Genomic DNA, 23,734 nt, shown 5'->3' with positions numbered 1-23,734 from the left:
TATTTATACACATTTTATACATATTCAATATAAATTAATAATAATTAGTAATATAAAATGAGTACTTTTTCCATTTTGTCTTAAAAATAAATAAATATCCGGTCTGCAGTGATTATTAAAAATGTGCTAAACACACAACAAAGAAATACAAAATGTAATTCGACAAAAGTAATTTTTTGTGTGTTATATTTGAGCACTTAGCAATTACGTTTCAATATTAAACAGCCACACTTCACGCCAGAAAAGAATACAATCGTAACATGAATTGAAATAAAGCAAATCGATTTCTATTGATATTTGCGCAACAACAGGGCAAAAGGGAAACTTACCAAAGAGCGGTGTTAAAGTGCGCCCTCAAACACAACAGCCTCCACTTGTACAAAAATACCTTAAGAGTCTCCTGGCCCTCGCACTGCCAGGGAATCAAAGCTATGAAAAGATGTGAATGTAGCTGAGCAAATAGGATTAAAGATGGCTAAATCCAAATGGCTGGAAGCACAGCATGCATTAAAGAGGAATTCTCTCAGGAAAGATAATCCCCATATACACATTCTAGCACACTTCATTCACTCCTGGTCTTCTTTTTTTTTTTTTTTTTTTTTTTTTTTACACGCACACTCATAGTAAATCTGTGATTGCCTGACTGTCTACACAGTCAATACAAACTATAAATACTTTGCAGACTGCAGCAATGACACATGTTGATTCCAGAGATGGAAATATTATCAGTGAATAACCACACTACGTGTCATATTCTCCTTTTTCTTCCACGCCATCAAGCACCAGAACTAGAGTGTGTCTTACCTTCAGCACCTCCATGGGTACCTGTGCAGAGGGCGGGGCGGGGACGGTGACATTGATGGCGGGGGTCTGTGCAGCTGTGGTTTGTGGGTACTGAGAGGCCTGCTGCCTCCGCTGCTCCCGCCGCTCCTGCTCCTGGAGCTGCTCCCGCATCAGCTGTTGTCGCAGCAAGATGCGCGAGGTCGTGGCCGAGGAGCTGAGCGGAGGCTTGGAGGAGCCACGCTGCTCCGACGGACTGCTGCGGAGAGAGAGAAAACGGTGCTCGATGAATTAGGCAGGACAGACGGCGCAAAAAAGGGCGGAGGGAGTCGAAAAATGTGAGGAGAAGAGCATCAACTCAAAAGTGAACATAGAGAGGGCAGAGAGAGGTCAGGCGGAGAGAGAGAGAGAGGTCAAGCAAAAGAGGAGAGAGATTAGCAGTGATGGAGAGCAGAAATGAAGGAGGGAATGAGGAGAAAATTAATGTTTAGGGTAAATCAAAGCTGATCAATACTGATTTTGGGAGGCAAACGCAGCGATTTATCAAAGTGAATCACAAAACAGATAAAAAGCACAATACGCTATATACAATTTCCTTTACCATGTAATAGTAATATACACTATGCAGTGTGCAAGGACAGTAAAGACTTCAAATATTTTTATGGTAAATTTTTCCTTACATGCAAGACATACGGAAGGTACTGTTTCTTTCTCACCCTGTACTCTGGAGCACATTTCCAAGCTCAGGGAGCTGAGTGGTCGCTTTGTCCACATGTGCCGCCAAATTGTAATTAGTTTAAATTAATAAACATTTTTTATTTAGTTCAACACTTGTTGTCATTTTCATAAATTAACACCAAAATAATTATTTTTGATATTTTTTTAAAAGTCAGATGCTTAAAACGGTGGACAACCCCAAACTTGACACCTTCACTATCTTAATAAAAACAATACCTTCTGTAAAGTTTAATTCCAATATTTAGGAACCACTGAAGTTGTTTTTGTTCTATGAGTTACATATACATAAATATGCAGCTCTAACAACATCCATATTTTTTTCAATATCTACTGAAAAATGCAGGATGACGGTTTACTGTACGTTACATTGCCGCTATTTACGGGATTGCGTAACTTCCGACCATGTGCGAGCAATCGAGACGCTCATGAAAATGTTTAAATTTGACAGTGACTGTGAGTGTGATAATGCTGCATTGAGGCGCCAGGGTACACTACTCAAGCGCTCTTGTCTGGCTCGCTCCCCCACTCCAAACCCTCCTCATGCTACATTGACGTTAACAATCTCCTCTTATTTTGGATCATTTGCAATAAAAGTTACTGTAGTAATCATTAGATTAGATTCAGATCAAATCAGGGTTGTACGGTACACCGGTATTAGTATAGTACCGCGATACTAATGAATCGTATTCGGTGCTATACCGCCTCTGAAAAGTACCGGTTGCTGGTTTACGAGCAGACGAGCATGTTCGACAGCGCACAATCACGGAGTACTTACAAACAGACACAGTGTGTAGACAGAAAAGAGAGAACAGACGCATTTTGGCTTAAAAACTAAAGATAAAGGTGAAGTTATAACACTGAAATGCCCTCAGGAAGAGATGCTTTAAGACATGGCTAGCTAGCTAGCGGCTAAAGTCCATCCGGGGTCGGCAGTGTTTTAGCTACTTCTAAATCACTAATCCTGGTCTCCATGGCGACAAATAAAGTATGTTTCTTACAAGTATCATCCCTGCAGGACGAGGAATAGCTAAACATGCTTCACTACACACCGCAGATCACTGGCGTCAAAATGTAAACAAACGCCATTGGTGGATCTACACCTAATATCCACTGTAATGATATCAAGCACAGTAGCGTATCTAGTCAATACTACTATGATTACGTCAATATTTTTTGGCATCACATCTTCTTTCCTTTTTTTTAAATGTATATTATGTTTATAAACTCAGGAAATATGTCCCTGAACACATGAGGACTTTGAATATGACCAATGTATGATCCTGTAACGACTTACTATTGGATTGATACCTACATTTGTGGTATCATCCAAAACTAATGTAAAGTATCAAACAACAGAAGAATAAGTGATTATTACATTTTAACATAAGTGTAGATAGAACATGTTAAAAGCAAAAGTAAGCAGATATTAACAGTAAATGAACAAGTAGATTAATAATTCACTTTCTACCACTTGTCCTTAATAATTTTGACAAAATAATAGAATGGAACAATATGTGACTGCGTACGTCAGCAGACTAATTAGGAGCCTTTGTTTGTTTACTTACTAATAAAAGACAAGTTGTCTAGTATGTTCACTATTTTATTTAGGGACAAACTTGGAATAAGAAATATATGTTTAATGTACTGTAATTTTTTTTGTTAAAATAAAGCCAATAATGCAATTTTTTGTGGTCCCCTTTATTTAAAAAAGTACCGAAAAGTATGGAAAAAATGTTGGTACCGGTACCAAAATATTGGTATTGGGACAACACTATATCAAACACTGCCTGTCTCTCTACAATGGCCATTGTTTACTCGCTACAAAGAAAGCTAACAAGCTAAATACATAGACGCATAATTTAGGTTTAAATTCAAAATATGCTTCACTTACCTAATAAACACATGTTAAATTATAAAATATAGAGGTACTAATGATAATGAAAGATGATAAACAGAACAGATGGAAACGGAGTCTAGCGCTATGACCGCTTCAATCTTAGCTGAGTCTAACTCGGTCTGAAGAGCCTAGTGGTGCTACACAGTTCTGCAGGCTGCCGGGTTGTCCCAACTAGCTGTCGGAGAAGATGTTTCCAAGTCACGACTCCATATTCCACACTGCTTGCCTCTTGTAATTTCGTTAACAATTTACGATAAAAAAATGTACTAAGAAAGTTGACCATTGAAGCAAGTACAGGTACATGTTGTTACATTGTATGTATACTGTACTATTATGCTGTCCGTTTTGTTTTATTATCACATATTTATAAATTATTACTGACTAGGGGTAAAGATAAAAACCAACAATTTTTTTTTTTACCAAGACCAAGTACAAGGAGGAGGTAGTAACAATTAGTAAGTTTATGTTCAAGTCTTTATCCGTTTGTTTGTGTTCAGGATTATGCTAAAATTACTGAAAGGATTCCCATGCAGCTTTGTGTAAACGTGCAGCATATGCCAGGAAAGAAAGTACAAAATACTTGATATGTTCATTACTTCTCCCTACAAACATTGGGTTCAAACTTGTTTTACTTGTATTATGAGCTAAACAATTTAATAAAGTTTGGTTATTTTCTGCATACATTACCTGCCGTTTACTTGCATGCTGCTATTTTAAGCGTTACAAGTTACAGAATTACACCAGCCACTAAAATAGGAAGAAATCATCTCCTATTGTTTGTTTGTGCTCTTTTTCACATTCTTTTATCTAACATACACACAAGTGTGATCAGTTGTGCGGACTTTAAAAATAAGTGTAAAGATAAGAATTGGACTCAAAGCAAAAAAAAAAAAAAAAGTTTGCTAAATTCATCATGCCCACAAAAATGTTTTGCATAAGAGAAAGAGGAACAACAGGCTGTTTCAGGTTTTTCCACTCTCTTTAAACCTAGACGTCTTCTCCCCAGACAGAGTCCTGCGCTCCTAAAATAGAGAGACTCTGCTGAAGCAGAAGTTGTCGGGATGAGGCCTCCATGGAGTGAGTGATCCTTTTGATAAAACTCAGCAAAACGTCTGGCCAATCCAGCTGTGCAGTAATCGGACTAATTAGCCGGCAGAGTCAAACACAGCTTCGGTCTGCCGTGTATTCATTGGGTGTTGAGCCCTTAACATACCATAATTCCCCCTCCTTATTTCAACCGATGAATATAATCTCATTGTCTGAAGACACGAACACACACACTGAACCCTGGACAAGAGCAAAAACACACATATGTATTTTTAAAAGAAAATGCTAAAAAAAAATGTTGGGGCAATTACCGGTATACAAAAATGCAATTATGAAGTAAATTTATTTTTTAGTTGATATATGTCTGGGCTTAATCCTGCCTGCATGGGATTGTCAGTAAACTGTTTTAGTTCATTTAGATCTATAATTGTATTTTTGTTGTAGTTGTCATGGCATGCACTTGGGATACTGAATTGTAGAATTGAAAATACAATTGAATATCAATATCGCTTGATGCATTTCAGTATTTTTTTTTTGTATTAACAAAACAAAAAAACATGAATTTGAAAGTTCCTGCTATCAAGTCACTGTAGCATGAACAATATTGCCGAGAATGCTGTTTGTCTACTACACAATTACCCTATTAAAGTCCATCAAGACTAACTGCATCAAAATACATCTGGTCTGTAATATACAATTGAAATGTGTTTACATAGCTAGATGAGATAGATAGATGAGATAGATCGCTAGATAGATAGACGGACGAACACCACAGAGCCCAAATGAATAACTTAATAAGGTCAGTAAAACTAGATAAACAGTATTGATTCATCAACTGGTAGAGGAAGAACCACTGCTGAACAAAGAACTTCAATTAACCTTTATTTTTATATTTAGCATAGTTTCTTTGTAATTCACCTAAAACCTAGAAGCCGCTTTAAAGCTCATATTAAGTCCTTTGTCTGCAAGAGTGATTGTGGTTTTTTTCACAGCATTTCAAATCCAAGTCACTGGATCTAATGTTTTATTTTTCCCTTTGTTTAGTTCCTACTGCCTAAAGAATTCATATTTTTTGTTGAACATTTTTTAATAATTTCCTGATCAGTGGACTCAACCATTTGTGTGCAAAATTACACACTAAAAGTAGATCCATCCATCCATTTTCTACTGCTTGTCCCTCTCATGGGTCGCAGGGGTGGCTGGAGCCTATCTCAGCTGCATTTGTGCAGAAGGTGGGGAACACCCTGGACAAGTCGCTACCTCATCGCAGGGCCAACACAGATAGACAAACAACATTAATGGTATCTAATGGCTTTGATCAAAAAAGAAAATGTTACATACCGTATTCTACTTAAAATAATGTTTTCTTCTCAAAAATCGACAGTGCACCTAATAACCTGGTGCACTTAATGTGCAGATTAGTTCTGGTATGTTGTTGTCGACCTTGTACCAATTTTATTTGGTACATGGTGTAATGATAAGTGTGACCAGTAGATGGCAATCACTCATAATAGATACGTCTGGACTGCAGGATGACGCCTGTTCGACATACAGTATGACGCTAGCAAGCAAGCCCAAAACTTTTAGATGTTTCATTGGGAATATAAAACATTACACACAGCGCTCAAAAATCTGTCAAAATGTTTCAGTACGACTTTGGTAAACAACAAAGTCGCACCGCTTGATGGATTGTCGGCACATTACGGCTACCTTAGTCAAGCACTGTGCTTCAAGATAAGAGTGATATTATGATGTGTAAAAGGAACCCAAAATAGCACCTATTAAATATTATGTGGTGTTTGGTTTCGACCTATTATGCAAAACCAACGTTTCTTACCTTTTGGTTCCTGCTGTTGGGTATTTGTCATAAAAGTCATAAAACTTGCGCGTGTCCGCCATTGTAGCCCACGCTGTAGTCAATAAGCTCCTTCGTTTTCTCTACCCTTTTGTTGTGGAGCATGCATCCTCCACTGTTGCCATTTCTAATACAAAGTAGCGTACAGTTCTAACTTATCAGTAGACTCGCTATGGAAGAGCTAACAACTGCCGGTACAAAAAAGATGACGGGGAGAAGACGAAGTCGAGACATGTACAAAACTGTGCATCCTCAAGAGACGGTCAGAAAGCGACTTGAAGATGGTCTGTAAAACATAATCTATGCAACATTTTGACAAAAGAACCACCATTACATGTTGAGTAGACCACAAGGAAGTGTTTTAAATGTACAAAAAAAGAATCATAATATGATCCCTCTTATGCGCTTTATAATCCGGTGTGCCCAATGGTCTGAAAACTACAGCAGATAATTTACTAACATTATTATCACTGAAAATGTAGTAGAAAATACAAAAATTATACAACATGCATGCAGAGAATTCAGAAATTTGGCAACTCTATCTTGTAACTACGGCCCCTCGGGTAATATACTTCCGGTGTTGCGACCTCTGTTTACAATTCTTCACGTCAAAAATATACATTCTCGCTGACTACTAATGAATACTCTAGAACAGGGGTCGGCAACCTATGGCTCTTGAGCCAGATTTGGCTCTTTTGATGACTGCATCTGGCTCTCAGATACATCTTAGCTGACATTGCTTAACACGATAAGTAATTAATAATTCCGCTGGTAATCACAGTGTTAAAAATAACGTTCAAAATATAAAACATTCTCATGCATTTTAATCCATTCATCAGTTTTCTACCGCACCTGTTCAAGAAGTCGCATTAATGGTAAGATGTATTTTATTTATTATTGGTTAGCTTCAGAATAACAATGTTATTAAAAAGAATAAGAAACTTATTATACTGTAAAAATGCTGGTCTGACTTAAAAATGCTCGCATTTAGTTGTATTCAGTGTTAAAAATATTATATGGCTCTCACGGAAATGCATTTTTAAATATTTGGCTTTCATGGCTTTCTCAGCCAAAAAGGTTCCCGACCCCTGCTCTAGAACTACAGCTGGTTCGGAACTAACAGTGTTCGGATTGTATTCATCCAAATATGATTAGCAGCAAAGTAGACAGCCGGCAACGTTGTGCCTCGGAGCGCGAACGGAGGCGACAAAAAGTAAGATAGCGAGATGGTTAGCTGACGAGCGAGCTTGTTTCAGTGCTCCTGATCGTCTCTCCGTCCTGCAACTCAGTATGGCGTTCAGGCAAGAGGAACAGGCACCTGCGGCTAAGGCGAGTGTTCAACAGGTTTTGTTTGGGTTTATTTGAATTGTTATTTTTTATTGCTTTTAAAAGCCCTGCTTTCTGTTGTAACACTTCGGCAAAAATTTCACATGCCTAATATTTTAGTAAGTCAGTAAGTAAGTAATTTAGGGCAGCCAAAAGTAAAAATGTTTTTTTTTTTAAAGAAAATAATTTCAGATTTTTTTTCACCGAACCGTGGATTGTGTGAACCGTTCCACTCTTAAATTTTACATGAAAAATATATTTTAATATTATTAACTAATAACACAGATTTAGCCTTTTCTTTTTAGAAAATGCTCATGCTTTTAGCCAATTATGCAAATTATACTACGTAATCATATTGACACGGCCCAGGCCATGCCCAGACTAATATTTTTCCTGGAAGTGGTAAACCTTTGGTCTTGCAGTTTTAAATTAAATCGTAGTCTTGGAAATATATAGTGTTCAAGGGCTAAAACACATTCAGCAACAAGACAGAGTGCAGGCTCGCAAAAGCATTCTGTCTCTACCTCACTCGATTGGTTGTGTGGGAGAACAAGGCTTCTTCTCAAAGGGAATTGGTTGATGAGTAGAAAATCTCTTGAGGAATTATCACATGATCATTCACATTATGAGCCTACGAGCAAAATACCTTAATTAACCAGACGCTGCTGTGGCATAATATAAAGCGATAGGACCTAAACAAGAGTTTACACAGTATTTTTTCTTTCTTTTTTTTTTTTACATCAAACTAGCCAAGTCACTAAACCCGGTATTAGGTCAGGGTTAGTGTTAGATTAAAGTAAAATAAAATAAAATGCACAAAAAACAGCTTACTGCTAGGTTTAGAAGGCAGGGAAGAAAAGTGTGTGCAACTGACCCTGCAGGGACATATCTATATTTTTAAAAGAATCTAAAGTGCATGACAAGCAATCAACAAGCAAATGAAATAAACCCAGCATGGGCTATAGGTTAACTGGGTGCACAGAAACGTGCTTTAAAAACGTACGTCATCATCTTGCATGCATGAATGAATCAGCAACTGTTGCAAGTTAGGCTCACATTGCAGGAAGTTCTGGGTCTGAAAGTCGGGATCTCAGCCACTCTGCTGCCATCAAGTGGCCACGGACACACAACTTTTAGATCAAGCATGCACAGCTCAGCTTACTTTTCATTGCACATTGATAGCGATATAAACAGATGCCTTGGTAAGTTTTTTTTGTTTTTTTTAAATCACAATAAGAGAGCATACATGTTGCCAGATAGGGGCACCTTAAAACATTATTGATGTATAAAGTTGAGACCAAATTTATTCATACCCTGGGTAGACGTTTGCTGTGTAAAGGGCAACCAACCAGGTTGTGATTCGCATTTCAATCACCAGGTGAGGTAGTTTCCTGGTAGACTAGGAGGGGTTTCCAACATCCATCACTTTTAGAACTATCCATCCATCCATTTCCTACTGCTTGTGCCTTTCGGGGTCGCTGGAGCCTATCTCAGCTGCATTCAGGCGGTAGGCGCCACCTCATCGCAGGGCCAACACAGATAGACAGACAACATTCACACTCACGTTCACACACTAGTGCCAATTTAGTGTTGCCAATCAACCTATCCCCAGGTGCATGTCTTTGAGGTGGGAGGAAGCCGGAGTACCCGGAGGGAACCCACACAGTCACAGGGAGAACATGCAAACTTCACACAGAAAGATCCCGAGCGCAGTATCAAACCCAGGACCTTCGTATTGTGAGGCAGACACACTGACCCTTGTCTACCGTGCTGCCCACTTTTAGAACTACTTAGACAAAAACAAAGTATAGTTTTATTTATATTAGTAGTATTATTTCAATTATATTTGATATCCACTCAAGCATCATCATCATTGTATCGGTGCTATTTTGTGGTAATTTGTTAAATAGAGGCATAAAGTCTGAATTGAATAATTACAATACTGAGAGTTGAAGCAAATAAACTTTGACCGTTTTGTCAGAAGGTGAGCTACCTGTTAGTAGACTATTCCAATAGTAGTCCATCCATCCATCCATTTTCTACCGCTTGTCACTCTCGGGGTGCCGGGGGTGCTGGAGCCTATCCCAGCTGCACCCAGTATCATTATTTTCATTATAAAATCCAAATGATTATTATGGTCAAGTAGACTGATACAAGTTGAACTGATCCGGTACCGATTTCCAATGCCTGGTAATCGATACCAGTACTCAATGGTACTGTACCAATTTTCAGTATTTTTGAGTGTTAATATAAAAAGATGATTATGATAATTGTGCTGTCCAGTTGTTATACTGTATCTAGTTTTTCTTACTTCTTATTTGCAACTCGTATATAGTAAACTTTGAATGCAGGTGAAATTCCAAGACATTAGATAACAGTAGTAGTGTATAGTCTACGGTTTGTCGCTAGTCTGGTCTTTTGTTGAGCCCTACAAAGTGTTTATACTATAAGTATTGTACTTATTTCATACCAGCTGTTTGATTTTAGCGTGCATCTTAGTTGTAGTTTTGATTATCACCATGTAAAATCATCTACGCTAATCAGTAGCATGTACTGTATATGGCATATCTAATGTAAATTAACATCAAGCTAAGTAGAACCAAACCGTATATAAGCACTTTCTGTCAGGCAGGCTTGCTTTGTTGGCATGGAAAATTGTAACATTACATCGAGGCAATCCGGCTAAGTGCACTCTTAGTGCTGCTTGAATGCTTGTTTCCCTGCAAAGTGACATCCTTTGCAAAAAAATTATTTGATTTTACGTGAATCAGTACTCGGTAGTACCGATGGAATTCCGTCGGTACCTATAAAAGTACAGAGTTTGGTACCCATCTTTTATGGTCAAGACCGTTTGAAGACTCCTGTGTGTGTGTGTGTGTGTGTGTGTGTGTGTGTGTGTGTGTGTGTGTGTGTGTGCGCATATGACCACTGGGAGCATCTGAACCAAGCCAAATTACTGCCAAACAAGCAAAAAGCTCCCTTGGATTTGTTGTAGATTGTTAATTGTGTTTATTGTGCGTTTGTGCGTACATCCGCTCATGTTTTTATGACTGTAAGCCATGAAACCAAAAGGACAATCAGAGCAGTCTTAGGGAACCCAACCAATTCAACTCATGGTTCCTATCTTTACACTGACTAGGACAACAAGAGCAGGCTTTCATGACTAAAAACAACTGAAAAGTGATAAAGAAAAAGCCGTCCTATGAGGAAGTAACACAATTAAAGGGACAAGTAGAAGAGCAACAGCCAGACGTTGCACAGGTGCCTCTACCCTTTGAACTGTCAAAGAACAACAATGAATAGTGCTATCTATTGGACACTGATGATATAACAGCATCATTCCAAAAGGCAGAAAAGAAGAAGACTTCTAGTGACCTCCAGTGTTTTAAAGTGAGTGCAAGGATATTAATTTGTATGTAATCACCTGTAATACTGATTTTGTGGGGGTTAAGGCTCTTCCAACCCAAACAACACATGCTCAAATGACATGATTCCAACGCCACTTCAAAAATCCATAATTTTAATACATGCCAGCAATATCCCAGCTGCTGTTCCGCCATACTCACACACAGTCAAATGAGCAGGGTCTGCACACTTGCACGCCAACAGCCTCCATATTTGTTTGTTTATTCCTGAAGGTGCACCGCCCGCCCTTGGAGCCCAGTGAAAGTCATGCCGCTTGGTGCTGCACAGAAAGTGTGTCAAAGGGGGAGGCACCTGGGCCCGGCCCGTGCTCTCCAATCGCCATGCAGAGTCCTTGGAAGGGGACCATCCCCCGTCTGAGCAAACCCAAGCTGAGGGGAAGAGTGTGTACCCGACACACACTGCCCACCGACGCACATATTCCAAACACACATAGATACTGTTTCTCTTGCTGTTATGAGTCCCTATTGGTAAGTTATGCTCTGCAAGGTTTAGTTCATATAGGTCCTCAAAAGGCAGCCCACGTGTCAAATCCGGCCTGCCAAAGCTTTATAACATAACAGTAATGACACCATTCAGTCTAATTTATTTATTTATTCTTTATTTATACAGGTAAAGGCAAATAAGAAAACAATTTCATTGAAAATGACAAACAGAATCAGAGAAAAATCACATGTATATACATGTATATACACAACAAGCCACACAGTGTGATGTACCGATAATAAATTTTATGTTAAAAACAAACAGGTTTAAAACAGGTGCATCGGTCGAGCATGTTTTTCCTCACTAGCTTTGGGATGAAGGATGTGAGTTTTAAATTTTGTTGATCGTTTAGGGAAAATAAAAAAAATTAAAAAAAACAACCAAAAGTAGTCCGGATTGTGGTAATGTTAAGTCTGCTTGATCAGAGAGTGTCCTCAGGATGTTTGAATGGTGAGCAGTGAGCAAAGATAAGATGGAGTCTTACCAATGACTGTTTTATAGATAAACAGAGAGCAATGTTTTTGTCTGCGTGAGTGAAGAAAGGGCACATTTTACCAGAGAATACAGTGGTGGGTGTTTAAAGGAAACTCCGGTGACAAAGCGGATGGCAATGTGATGTATGGTGTCTAACTAGTAAAAGAGAGTTTTTGATGCATATCTGTAAAATACAAAGGGGTATCAAATAAAATGCATTTTCGAATGAATTGCAATTCTTACTTGTAATAATTCTTAATCAATTCTAAAAAAAAATCAAAAATCTATTTTTTTATTTTTCTTTAGCCACTCAGGCTAAAAAAAACAGCTGTACAAATTTACTTTAGAAAAGAGAAGTGTCGGATATATCTATTATTGCATTATTTGCATTTGACTTTATAAAATGTTTGGATAGTATTTTATTAAACAAAACCAAGTTTCTTTTAAGTAATGTATAACTTTATCAGTGATGTTATCTATTTAATGGGAGAATGTAGTTAATCATAGAACTGTCACTCAATGTTATTAAAAAAGTATTGATTTTGAATCAGGAATCGTTTTGAATGGAGAATCGATTTTTAATCGAATCGTTGACCCCGAGGATCAAATCGAATCGTATCGTGTGGTGCCCAAAGATTCACATGCCTAATAATACATCTCCATAACCCAAGATTGGGAATCATTTTGAAAAAAGATGCAGTTTAGCAGAGTGTGTTAATGAAGATTTGTTCTGGTGAAGACAACCTAATGGTATTCATAACAAATGACAAATTGCACAGCAGAACCATTAAAAGACAGAATATTGCTTTGATCGAGTGCTTTAAAAATAAGGATCGGTTTTGTGTGTTTTGTGCATGTTTTCTGTTAAAATAATACATTCAGGACCTTATTTACTAAAGGTTTGCGTGTACTAAAAAAACGTGCAGACTTGATAGCACATGCAAACGTGTGCAAAGTGGATTGCGTCTTTTAAGTGAGCAAAGTAAGGAACGCAGTCCGTTCTGCGTCTCTGTCTTCATATATAATGATTATCAAAACGCCTGCAATACTTGGAGGAAGCACGCCCAATGTGATTTATCAACACGCATCGTTTGGGAGCTCTATTTTGCGTTTTATCTAGCACGTTTGAAAATGACGTGCTATCTGACACAGACGCACACGGCTGTGAGAAAGAAGCGGTGTCCATGCTGCAAAGACAGACAATAGACAGAATTGTCCATCCTACGTGAGTGTTTCAACATATTTGGACTGACAGAAATTAAAAATATTAGACACATCATCTATTGAGCAATATCCTTGTATATATTTTATAGTTGCTGAATTACTTGAGCTGATTAAAATGAATTCAACTGATGTGTTTTGGTTAGGGATGTCCGATAATGGCTTTTTGTCGATATCCGATATTCCGATATTGTCCAACTCTTTAATTACCGATACCAATATCAACCGATACCGATATCAACCGATACCGATGTATACAGTCGTGGAATTAACACATTATTATGCCTAATTTGGACAACCAGTTATGGTGAAGATAAGGTCCTTTTTAAAAATAATAATAAAATAAAATAAGATTAATAAATTAAAATATTTTCTTGAATAAAAAAGAAAGTAAAACAATATAAAAACAGTTACATAGAAACTAGTAATTAATGAATATGAGTAAAATTAACTGTTAAAGATTAGTACTATTAGTGGACCAGCAGCACGCACAATCATGTGTGCTTACGGACTGTATCCCTTGCAGACTGTATTGATATATATTAATATATAATGTAGGAACCAGAATATTAATAACAGAAAGAAACAACCCTTTCATGTGAATGAGTGTGAATGAATGGGGGAGGGAGGTTTTTTGGGTTGGTGCACTAATTGTAAGTGTATATTGTGTTTTTTATGTTGATTTAATAAAATAAAAAAAATAAAAAAAATAAAAACCGATACCGATAATAAATGATAAATGGGTTGTACTTGTATAGCGCTTTTCTACCTTCAAGGTACTCAAAGCGCTTTGACACTACTTCCACATTTACCCATTCACACACACATTCACACACTGATGGAGGGAGCTGCCATGCAAGGCGCTAACCAGCACCCATCAGGAGCAAGGGTGAAGTGTCTTGCTCAGGACACAACGGACATGACGAGGTTGGTACTAGGTGGGGATTGAACCAGCGACCCTCGGGTTGCGCACGGCCACTGTCCCACTGCGCCACGCCGTCCCTATGATAATAAAAAAACCGATACTGATAATTTCCGATATTACATTTTAAAGCATTTATCGGCCGATAATATCGGCAGGCCGATATTATCGGACATCTCTAGCTTTGGTGTCTGTTGACGTTTTTATTTTTAATATTAATTCTTTTTTTATTTAGGAAATATATTCCTATAATATATCTTCTACATTAAAATGTTTTTCATTATGCATTTTCTTGCGTTTGAGTCATTCCAGACGCACAAATACGCAGGTGACGTGATTCACAGTGTTAGTAGATCACATGCAAAACACCTACAAATAGTACATGCAATTTTATGCGGTTGTGTGTTCAGCGCCTGCTTGGATCTTAGTGAATCTGGCCCTTAATCTATAATAACTTTAAATTAAGAAGTGCATTCTGAATGTTAGTGAAACTTGTCTGCAGGTCAGACAAGGCAGTGTGGAGAGAGGTGCTAAATGTATAAATAATTGTGTCATCGGCATATAAAAGTAAAATTAAATTTTCAATAGTGTGAGTTATATTGTTGATATAAAGATTAAAGAGTGTTGGGACTTAATATAAAACCTTGCAGAACACCTTTGCAAAGTGGTAATGGGTCTGAGAAATAGTCCTCCACCCTCACTAACTGACACTGAAAGTTGTAAGGGGGTGAGTAAACCAAGATCTTGAAATAACTGGAGAATTTATAGAAGGAGGCATATAGTATTATCATATATATGCACACCCAGCTGTGACAAAATGTTTTTTGAAGCAATGGTCCAATTTGGACTTGTTTGAGACAACAATACCATCACCTTTGAGGCATTTGTAATTAAGGAGTACCGTATTTTTCGGACTATAAGTCGCAGTTTTTTTCATAGTTTGGCCGGGCTCCAGTGCGACTTATATATGTTTTTTTTCCTTTTTTATTATGCATTTTCGGCAGGTGCGACTTATACTTCGGTGCGACTTATACTCCGAAAAATACGGTATATAAAAAAAACTTTGATTGATTGATTGATTTAACTACAAAAGAAAGGTGTGGGGGCAAGGTTTTGTTTTCAAGTGTTTTACATTTTAAGATTTGTACTGTTGATGAGCAGATGCTGTTTGAAGTAGCATGTTTTTGTTTCATTTATAGCCTGAGTTGCCTTATTTCTGGAAGTCCTGTATAGCTGCCAATCATGTATCGTAATTCTTGTGAGGTCTTCACTTTTTGCCACAGTCGATGTTTCTAATGGATAAGTTCAGACAAATCCAGACTAAACCAAGGACAAGGGTGATTTTTAACTCTTTACTTTCTAAAGAAGAGCATGCTTGCAGAGACTAGTAGTGAATGTCATTTAGAAATAATCTGTGCCAGTTGTCTGGTGATAGCATATTTTCAAACACTAACTATGCTACAGTGGTCACTAAGTCTTTAACAGAACCTTTGGGCACTTCTTGATTCGATTATGATTTCGAAGCTACGATTTGATTATAAAGAAATGATTTATACAGCTATAAATATTATATAGTATAATATTATTGTATTGTATCTTGTTAATATATTATATATTATCATTATATATTCTAAATGTATTACATTTAATTATAAATATTAATAATGTGTCGACAAGGCTCCTTCTTTGAGTAGTCAAAGACACAGTATTGCATCATTTCCGGATTCTGGATGTAGTGGACACAACATAGATACATATACATGGCGGACTAGATACATGAGAAATGTAGTAGTGAAAAAATAAATAAACATCCCTACTTGGCAAGCAGGTGTTCTTGATTAAATGTTTGTACTTTCTAAAAACACATAATGTTCAGAAACTTTGGCCCTAGTCGCCATAAACTTGCAGCTCAATCTATGGTTAAAAGTGTTGTCGGCCGCACTGTGTGGTTATTATTGTGTTTCCTGACGTATTAATTTACTTGCTAATTTCCTCTTCTTAGCTGCTTACGCTCAGCTGTAACGTGGTTCCTGTTAGCCTTCTGCTGAAATGTACAAAGCATTTCTTATTTTGTTGTTTCGCTACTTCATATTCAAGCTAGTTTAGTACACTAAAAGTACACTGTCAAATCAGCTAGTAATGTTTGCAGCGTTGTTGCTATGGTAACATGTCGAAATGTGAGTCACGTCGTGGTACGTCAGTACCTAATCAAACACTAATAATAACGGATTAGATTTATAATATAGGGCTCTTCTACCGACTCGATACTCAAAGCGCTCACAGAGATCAGCTGTTCGTCACCTGCTGTGTAAAATCAGAGTGTGAAAACAAATCTTACAATAGATGTGGGTCAGCAGGAGCACTGCAGAGACTATGTATGTAACATAACTGCAGTGCACAATGACCAACGTCAAAGTGCAGTGGCGCAGTAGGCCCAAGCATTCATCAAGCACCCCCACAATGACCAACATCAAAGTGCAGTAGTGCAGTAGGCCCAATCATTCATCAAGCACCACCACAATGACCAACATCAAAGTGCAGTAGTTTAGTAAGCCCAAGCATTCATCAAGCACCACCACAATGACAAACATTAAAGTGCAGCAGTGTAATAGGCTTTAATGGCCATCTTTCAACAAATAAATAATTACTTAATAAGATATTCAGTACTAGACAAATATAAATAACACAATAATGGCTACCACACATGAAATAAATCATTCATCGGCATTTGAAGCTAAGTCAAGTACAAGAGTAAAACATACTGATCATACATTAACAGTATGTATGCTCCCTTTATTGTTTTAAAAATATATATTTTTATGTATAGCTCAGCATAAAGGAATGTCTGTTTATTTCATATTCCCTTTTTACATGACATCTGTGTCACTCAGAAACGCCAGTCTTATTTCAAGGTGGATTGACACCTCAGCTGACAAAAGATGACAAATGTTGGTGGGTAAAATAAAACTTATATTGACAACCAATATCCATTACGGATTTATCATTGTGTGGGTTCAGTATGGTGTATTGTACTTAGTATTAGTATTATATCTCCTAGAGCAGTATGACTCATATTGTGTTGGCTATTTTCATCTTATCTGATTGGTACATTCTTATTTGAGAGTCAGGACACAGCTGCATGATGAAATAAACAACCTCTGGATTTATGGAAGTTGGCTTCCAAACAACTTCTCTCCACGCAAATATATTGTTTGGAATAATCAATATATTTCACATAGAAACATATTGAATACAAACATCTTTTTTTTTTTTGCTCAAAAAAGGTTCATTATGTCTTATTATTCATACAATTTTCAAATGTTCTTGTAGTCAGACAAACTTTTCAGTATATTAGAGGGAATTTTTACCTGACATGTTTCGACTGTCATCTGCAGTCTTCTTCAGAAGGGACACCTGACCGCTGTGATGTATTTCCTATCAGCTGTTCTTATAGGCCTGGACAACCAGACAGACTACTCCACTGCCACTTGATGGTCAATGGGGGAGGGAGCTAATAGGCAACGCGTCACAATGATCAGGTGAAGAAGACTGCAAATGACAGTCAAAACATCCATCCATCCATTTTTTACCGCCTGTCCTTTTCGAGGTCGTGGGGGGTGCTGGAGCCTATCCAATATCAGGTAAAAATTCAATTTAATATACCGAAAATATTGTCTGACTACAAGAACATTTTAAAAGAAAACAAATATATCCTCTTCTTTCAATTTTTCAACAGAAATGGATTTTCATTTAAACATAATAGATTTGTTGAAAAATATATTATTGACATGAATCCTATTGATTATAAAAGATTGATAAATGGCATTTCAGTCCAGCTTCTCCGGCTCTTAAAGTCTTCTCTACGGGTTGAACATATGGAGTAAGTTTCTCAAAGCTTAATGATTGCTCAAATAAACTTATTAGTTAGTAAATGTAATAATGACACATAAGGAACAATTAATTTTGATAGAACTTGTCCACCAAAAGGTGTTGTGTCCCAGAGAAACTTCTTACCTCATATTCATTAAAAAAAAAAAAAAAATTGGACTAAACATTACATATTTCTTATCCAAAATAATGTTAAAATCATGTCTCAAATTTTACCCTTGTAAATCTCTTCAGTCTAAATTCATCCAGGCTGTTTCTTTAGAAAGCTCTTTTTTGTCACAGTGAAAGAGAGTCAATTAACCATGAATGTTCAACCTCACAATTATTCTGGACTGAATTTTCTGTTGTATTGTTTAATACTTACAATATACTGTTTGAGTTCAAAGACAGTGTTCTGTTCTTACAAAAACTTGAGTATTCTGTTGTGTCTACTAGGAGTATTACCTATTCATAATTTCAGAGTAATGTCATGCAAACCAAATAGTTTTTCATTTTATCATCCATCCATTCTATACCGCTTGTCCCTCCTCTTGGGACATCATAAAAAACATTACATCAAAGAAAAAACAATATGTAATGTGTAATATGATGCTTTTTTTGCTTTTTGTTTTATACTTTAGTGTTATTCCTCACGTTTCTTGTTTTTCGGTTAGTGTTATTCAAATATATTGTTAAATGTTTGAAAATGATGACGAAAACAATTTGTGAATACTTAATTTGAAAATATTTAATGAAATGTATTCTCAGATTGTTCAAATATCTTTGTTATGGAAATAACTTTGAGGAAAAATGCACCATTCTCGTGACTGCCGTTAAATGGCCTTTTGTTTTCCTTCAAACAGTGAAGTAGATATCCTTTTGCCAAGCTTGCAGCACACTACTCGATTGATACCAGAAAACACAATCTGTCCATGCATGCATGTAGACTATGTAACTTACTTAGGAGTCTGCTACGTCATGTTCTGTATTATTTAAATGTTTTGTATAAAACTATAGCTTATCAAGAAGTAAAAGGGAACACAAATATAAAAATTAACAGAAGGTAGATACAAATTTAAAAAAAAGGGAGTATTATCACCAAATATTCAACCACTTCTTCTTGATTCCTAAAACACTGAAATAATTTACCGACTGCTTCTTTGAAAATATTTTTTTTCTCGATCACCGGCGCGGCGCAGTAGAGATGTGTGTGAGAGAAACGGGCGAGATAGTGGATCACTTGATCCCAAGTGATGGAAATACATTGTTTTTTTTAACATTCCAGCAGAGAGCACTATCGAGTCCATCACATATCATCACATAAAGATGATTGTGTCATGACAAGTTTGGACTTTGTTTTCTTATGTTCCTGTATTTTGTTTTATTTCCTGCACAGTGCTTTTATTTTAAAGGTGCCATGTGTTATAATGTGGCCATAGATGGTACTGCAGTCACGGTAAAAATTCTGTAGTCCCTTTCCACTCTCCATGACTGGTATGGTATTTTTATTTATTTATTTTTTTTTTTTGTCATAAAGAAATACAATCATGTGTGCTTACGGACTGTATCCCTGCAGACTATATTGATCTATATTGATATGTAATGTATATATTGTGTTTTTTATGTTGATTTAATAAAAATAAAAATAAAAATAAAAACAAAAAGTAAAGAAATTATTTTTTTATTTTTTATTTCTTGTGCGGCCCGGTACCAATCGGTCCACGGACGGTTGGGGACCACTGAGTTAGATGACACATCGACATACAGGCTAAGCAATATAATATATTTCCCCTGTTAGCCTATATGTTGATGTGCCATTGACCGGGCTAGCATGCTAAGCATTATATTAGTGTGATGGTGCTTTGCGCCTAAGCATTCGTTGCACAAACATACTAGTTTTGTTAGACAAGGCCATAGACTGTATTGGACAATATAGTTTACAAAGGAAATGTCCATTGCCATTTATTACAAGTAATAAGAAAACGTAAATGCCTGGCTTACCTACCAAGGAGGAAATTAGTAAAATTAGCATCAGATGAAAAAAATCTTCTTCGTCTTCAATCATCTCCATCTTTCAAGGCATCACCGATACAAAGGACCAATACACCTGGGAGCCAGTTCCTTGGACTCTGTAGCCAGAGGCAGGTCCAGAGAGGATAACCATACCCTCTGTCCCAACCAGTATCGTGGAGCAGGTATGCGATGGCTGTTGGCCACCCGTTGGTTTCTCGCAGACGTCCTCTTTAATGCAGCTCTAGCATTGTGCCATGGTTGGCGTGCCTGTCGCAGGTGTGTAGTTACCGACGGCACATTGGAGTCGGATTCCATTGACAGAAAAACTGGGGGCTGGAACCTATTGGCCACATGAAATGGTGACAGACCAGTGGCGGAGCTAATGAGTGAATTGCGGGCGTATTCAAACCATGAAAGGTTTTCGGACCAGGTAGAGGGTTGCTGATGACACATGCATCGGATGGCCACCTCCAGGTCCTGGTTGGTCCGCTCTGTCTGCCCATTGCTCTGTGGATGATAACCAGAGGACAGGCTAGGGGAGGCACCCAGGGTCTTGCAAAATGCCCTCTAGACAGCCGAGGAAAACTGTGGACCTCTGTCGGATACCACGTCTGTGGGAATGCCGTAGAGCCTGAAGACGTGGAGCACTAATAGTTGTGCCGAGGGCAGCTTGGGGAGGGCTACGAAATGGGCTATCTTTGAAAAACGGTCCACGATGGTTAAGTCAGTGTCCTTACCCTCGGAGGGGGGCAGCCCTGTGACAAAATCCAAAGCTATGTGTGACAACGGGCGGGAGGGAATGGGAAATGTAAAAGTCCTGTTGGGGCCTGGTGGGATGCCTTGTTCCGAGCACAGACCCGACCGGCTGCCACAAAAGCCTTAGTATCTGCTTGAAGAGAGGGCCACCAAAATTGTTGGGAGAGGACGAAACTGGTGCGATTCATGCCTGGGTGACAGGCGATCTTGGACCCATGTGCCCAGTCCAGAATGGTGGAACGAAGCCGAGGAACCAGAAACAGCCAACCTTACGTCATCTCTCTCACCGGTGAATCGTTCAAGCCGTGATAGCTGCAGGTTACCGGCTAGAGCGGCCTGTAGAGGCTGGGCGGACGCCATTTCAGGCATGGCACTTGGAGTGGGCATGACCGTGGCCAGGAGTGTGTTAAGGAGTTCCAACATGGTGTCCTGATGCTCCGACAGGCTCTGTAGACCTCGGCTCAGGAAATTTAGCTGGTCGTCCTGCTGGTTGATCCTTCGCACCTGGCCGCTCCGTCTCTGCGGATTCCATAATCTGGTCGATCCCAAAAATGCAGAGATGGTAGCGTAATAGCAAGAAGTATTCCTCTTTATTGTGAAGGAACATACAAAAGGTAGCAAACAAAAGGCAATTGCGGCAAAAACTAATACACCATGAAAGTACAACAAAAGAAAACCAAAGTACCAAACTAATGACGCTAGGCAAGGCTCTGTAACACGGGGCAAACCTGGGAAAATCGGGCATGAAAAAAACAATAATTCTATCCAACGAGATCGAGGAAAACATGGCTGTTGTACAAAAGCTCCGACACCCAAATGCTGCACCAGCACGGTTAAAGTAGTGCGACACTAATTACGATCAGGTGTGCCGTGCTGATTCGACACAGCTGCACGCCACACTATGGGGGAGAGAGAGAGTGAGAACATATGTGGAGACAGAGACAAAAATACAACAGACTCTAAGACTACCATGAACATAAGAACTGGGGGCCGACACGAACATTATTTCAAAGGATATGATCAATTTTTTTTATTTTTACGTTTGAACCTTAGAAGCACTACAATCTATAATGGTGTACTTAATGTTACGTTCTCTACAATTTTGACTGCACAACTTGCTGTTTTCTAACAAGGAGCTGAATTACAAGAAAGGTTTGTAATCTATGAATCAACCAATACATACTGTAAGCCCAGGCCAATAATCAATACATCAATTGATCAAACCATAAATATAAATTAACTTGATAATTTTGCCAACATCAATGAATTGCCTGGTGAGTGTTTTTTTTCCCACACAAGATGCAAGAAAGTTCACACTATGCATCGCTCTCAGGATCAGGGTGTGTTTGCTCAATAGCAGAATTGAAAGAACGTAGTGAATCCTCTAGTCCAAGGGTGTCAAACTCATTTTAGCTCAGGGGCTTCATGATGGAAAATCAAGGTAACAAAAATGATGGGGGAAAAAAAATATCGCAATTACATTGGACAATAGGAATATATCAGCTTCAAACTGAATGAGCAAAGTGAACCCAATAACACAGACAAACGAGCCAGGATTTGTTGATTTTGTTGCAAAGTGATGGCAACAAAACTATACACCAAAACAAACAAACAAATTGGAATATGTGAAGTCATCATTTGGTCAGAGGTTCGGATCCAAAGCATGCCGATATGAGCCTTTTAATGTGCTTATTTTCCATCTTCCTGCTCCTCACAGCACGACATATGAGCACAGCTGTCCGAGTCATTTAAAAGGACGTAAGATGAAGGAAAGATGACCTAATTCACACTCACTATGATCAGGCTTTTACCGTTTAGCTCACAATTAAATCATATATTCTTTAGCAGAGGGGTTAGTGCGTCTGCCTCACAATACGAAGGTGCTGAGTAGTCTGGGGTTCAATCGCAGGCTCGGGATCTTTCTGTGTGGAGTTTGCATGTTCACCCCGTGACTGCGTGGGTTCCCTCCGGGTACTCCGGCTTCCTCCCACCTCCAAAGACATGCACCTGGGGATAGGTTGATTGGCAACACTAAATTGGCCCTAGTGTGTGAATGTGAGTGTGAATGTTGTCTGTCTATCTGTGTTGGCCCTGCGATGAGTTGGCAACTTGTCCAGGGTGTACACCGCCTTCCGCCCGATTGTAGCTGAGATAGGCTCCAGCGCCCCCCGCGAGCCCGAAGGGAATAAGCGGTAGAAAATGGATGGATGGATAGAACCGATCCAAGGCGTGCGTTATATGACAGTGATGGCGTTGTTTACAGCAATCTCAACAGTTCATATGTGACACAATTATGAAGAAAGAGAGCAGCGAAATGATGAAAGACACATAAATAGAAATAGGTGTATTCCAACAGACTGCATCCCTTGGTGTAAGAATCAATTCCATTAATTGTCAAATGCAATTGGCCAATATCACTAATGAATGATCGGTAACAGAATCAGCAGCATAAAACATTGATTGGAACATCCCCGATTAAAAGTCCATTGTATTTTTGTTGTTTGCTTACTAAGGATGATTAAAAGTTATTGCCCTTCCAATTACAATGGTAAACTAGTATTGACAAATAAAAATTGATTGTGTTTGAGAGGCTTACTTGCATTAATAGTATAACATATTATGATTACATTGGTGCTTGATTTAGATCGTCCAGCAAAATTTGTTATTGGCCCACGGCTATCAACATATTTCCTAGTTTAATTAGAATTGTTAAAAACAGACTTTAATCATAATTGATATAAGTCCCTGCCATTATGCTGTTCACATTTTGACATGACACCAAGACGACACCTAACAACTGATCAATAGTACCTCACTACTGCCGGGTTCCAAACAGGATGTTGTTAGAGGAAAGTGCTCACTCAGCTTAAAGGGGAACTGCCCTTTTTTTGGAATTTTGCCTATCGTTCACAATCATTATGAAAGAAAA

The 23,734-nt window shown here is 38.2% G+C and overlaps 1 protein-coding gene across 3 annotated transcripts in view; it reads right to left on the bottom strand.

Moving 5' to 3' along the window:
• LOC133622434 (microphthalmia-associated transcription factor-like) overlaps nucleotides 1-23,734 on the bottom strand; it is an 80,511-nt gene that overhangs the window by 34,682 nt on the left and 22,095 nt on the right. For 2 of the 3 annotated variants that reach the window (XM_061985201.1, XM_061985183.1), the window contains exon 2: nucleotides 805-1,039. In XM_061985201.1, the coding sequence (XP_061841185.1) occupies nucleotides 805-954 (150 nt within the window). In that variant the 5' untranslated portion in view covers nucleotides 955-1,039. The remainder of the gene's footprint in view (nucleotides 1-804; nucleotides 1,040-23,734) is intronic. The other variant, XM_061985191.1, reaches the window with a different exon arrangement.

This window comes from Nerophis lumbriciformis, linkage group LG01, assembly GCF_033978685.3.
Source record: "Nerophis lumbriciformis linkage group LG01, RoL_Nlum_v2.1, whole genome shotgun sequence".
Classification (NCBI taxonomy): Eukaryota; Metazoa; Chordata; class Actinopteri; order Syngnathiformes; family Syngnathidae; genus Nerophis; species Nerophis lumbriciformis.
This window is presented reverse-complemented; position numbering and strand designations above follow the sequence as displayed.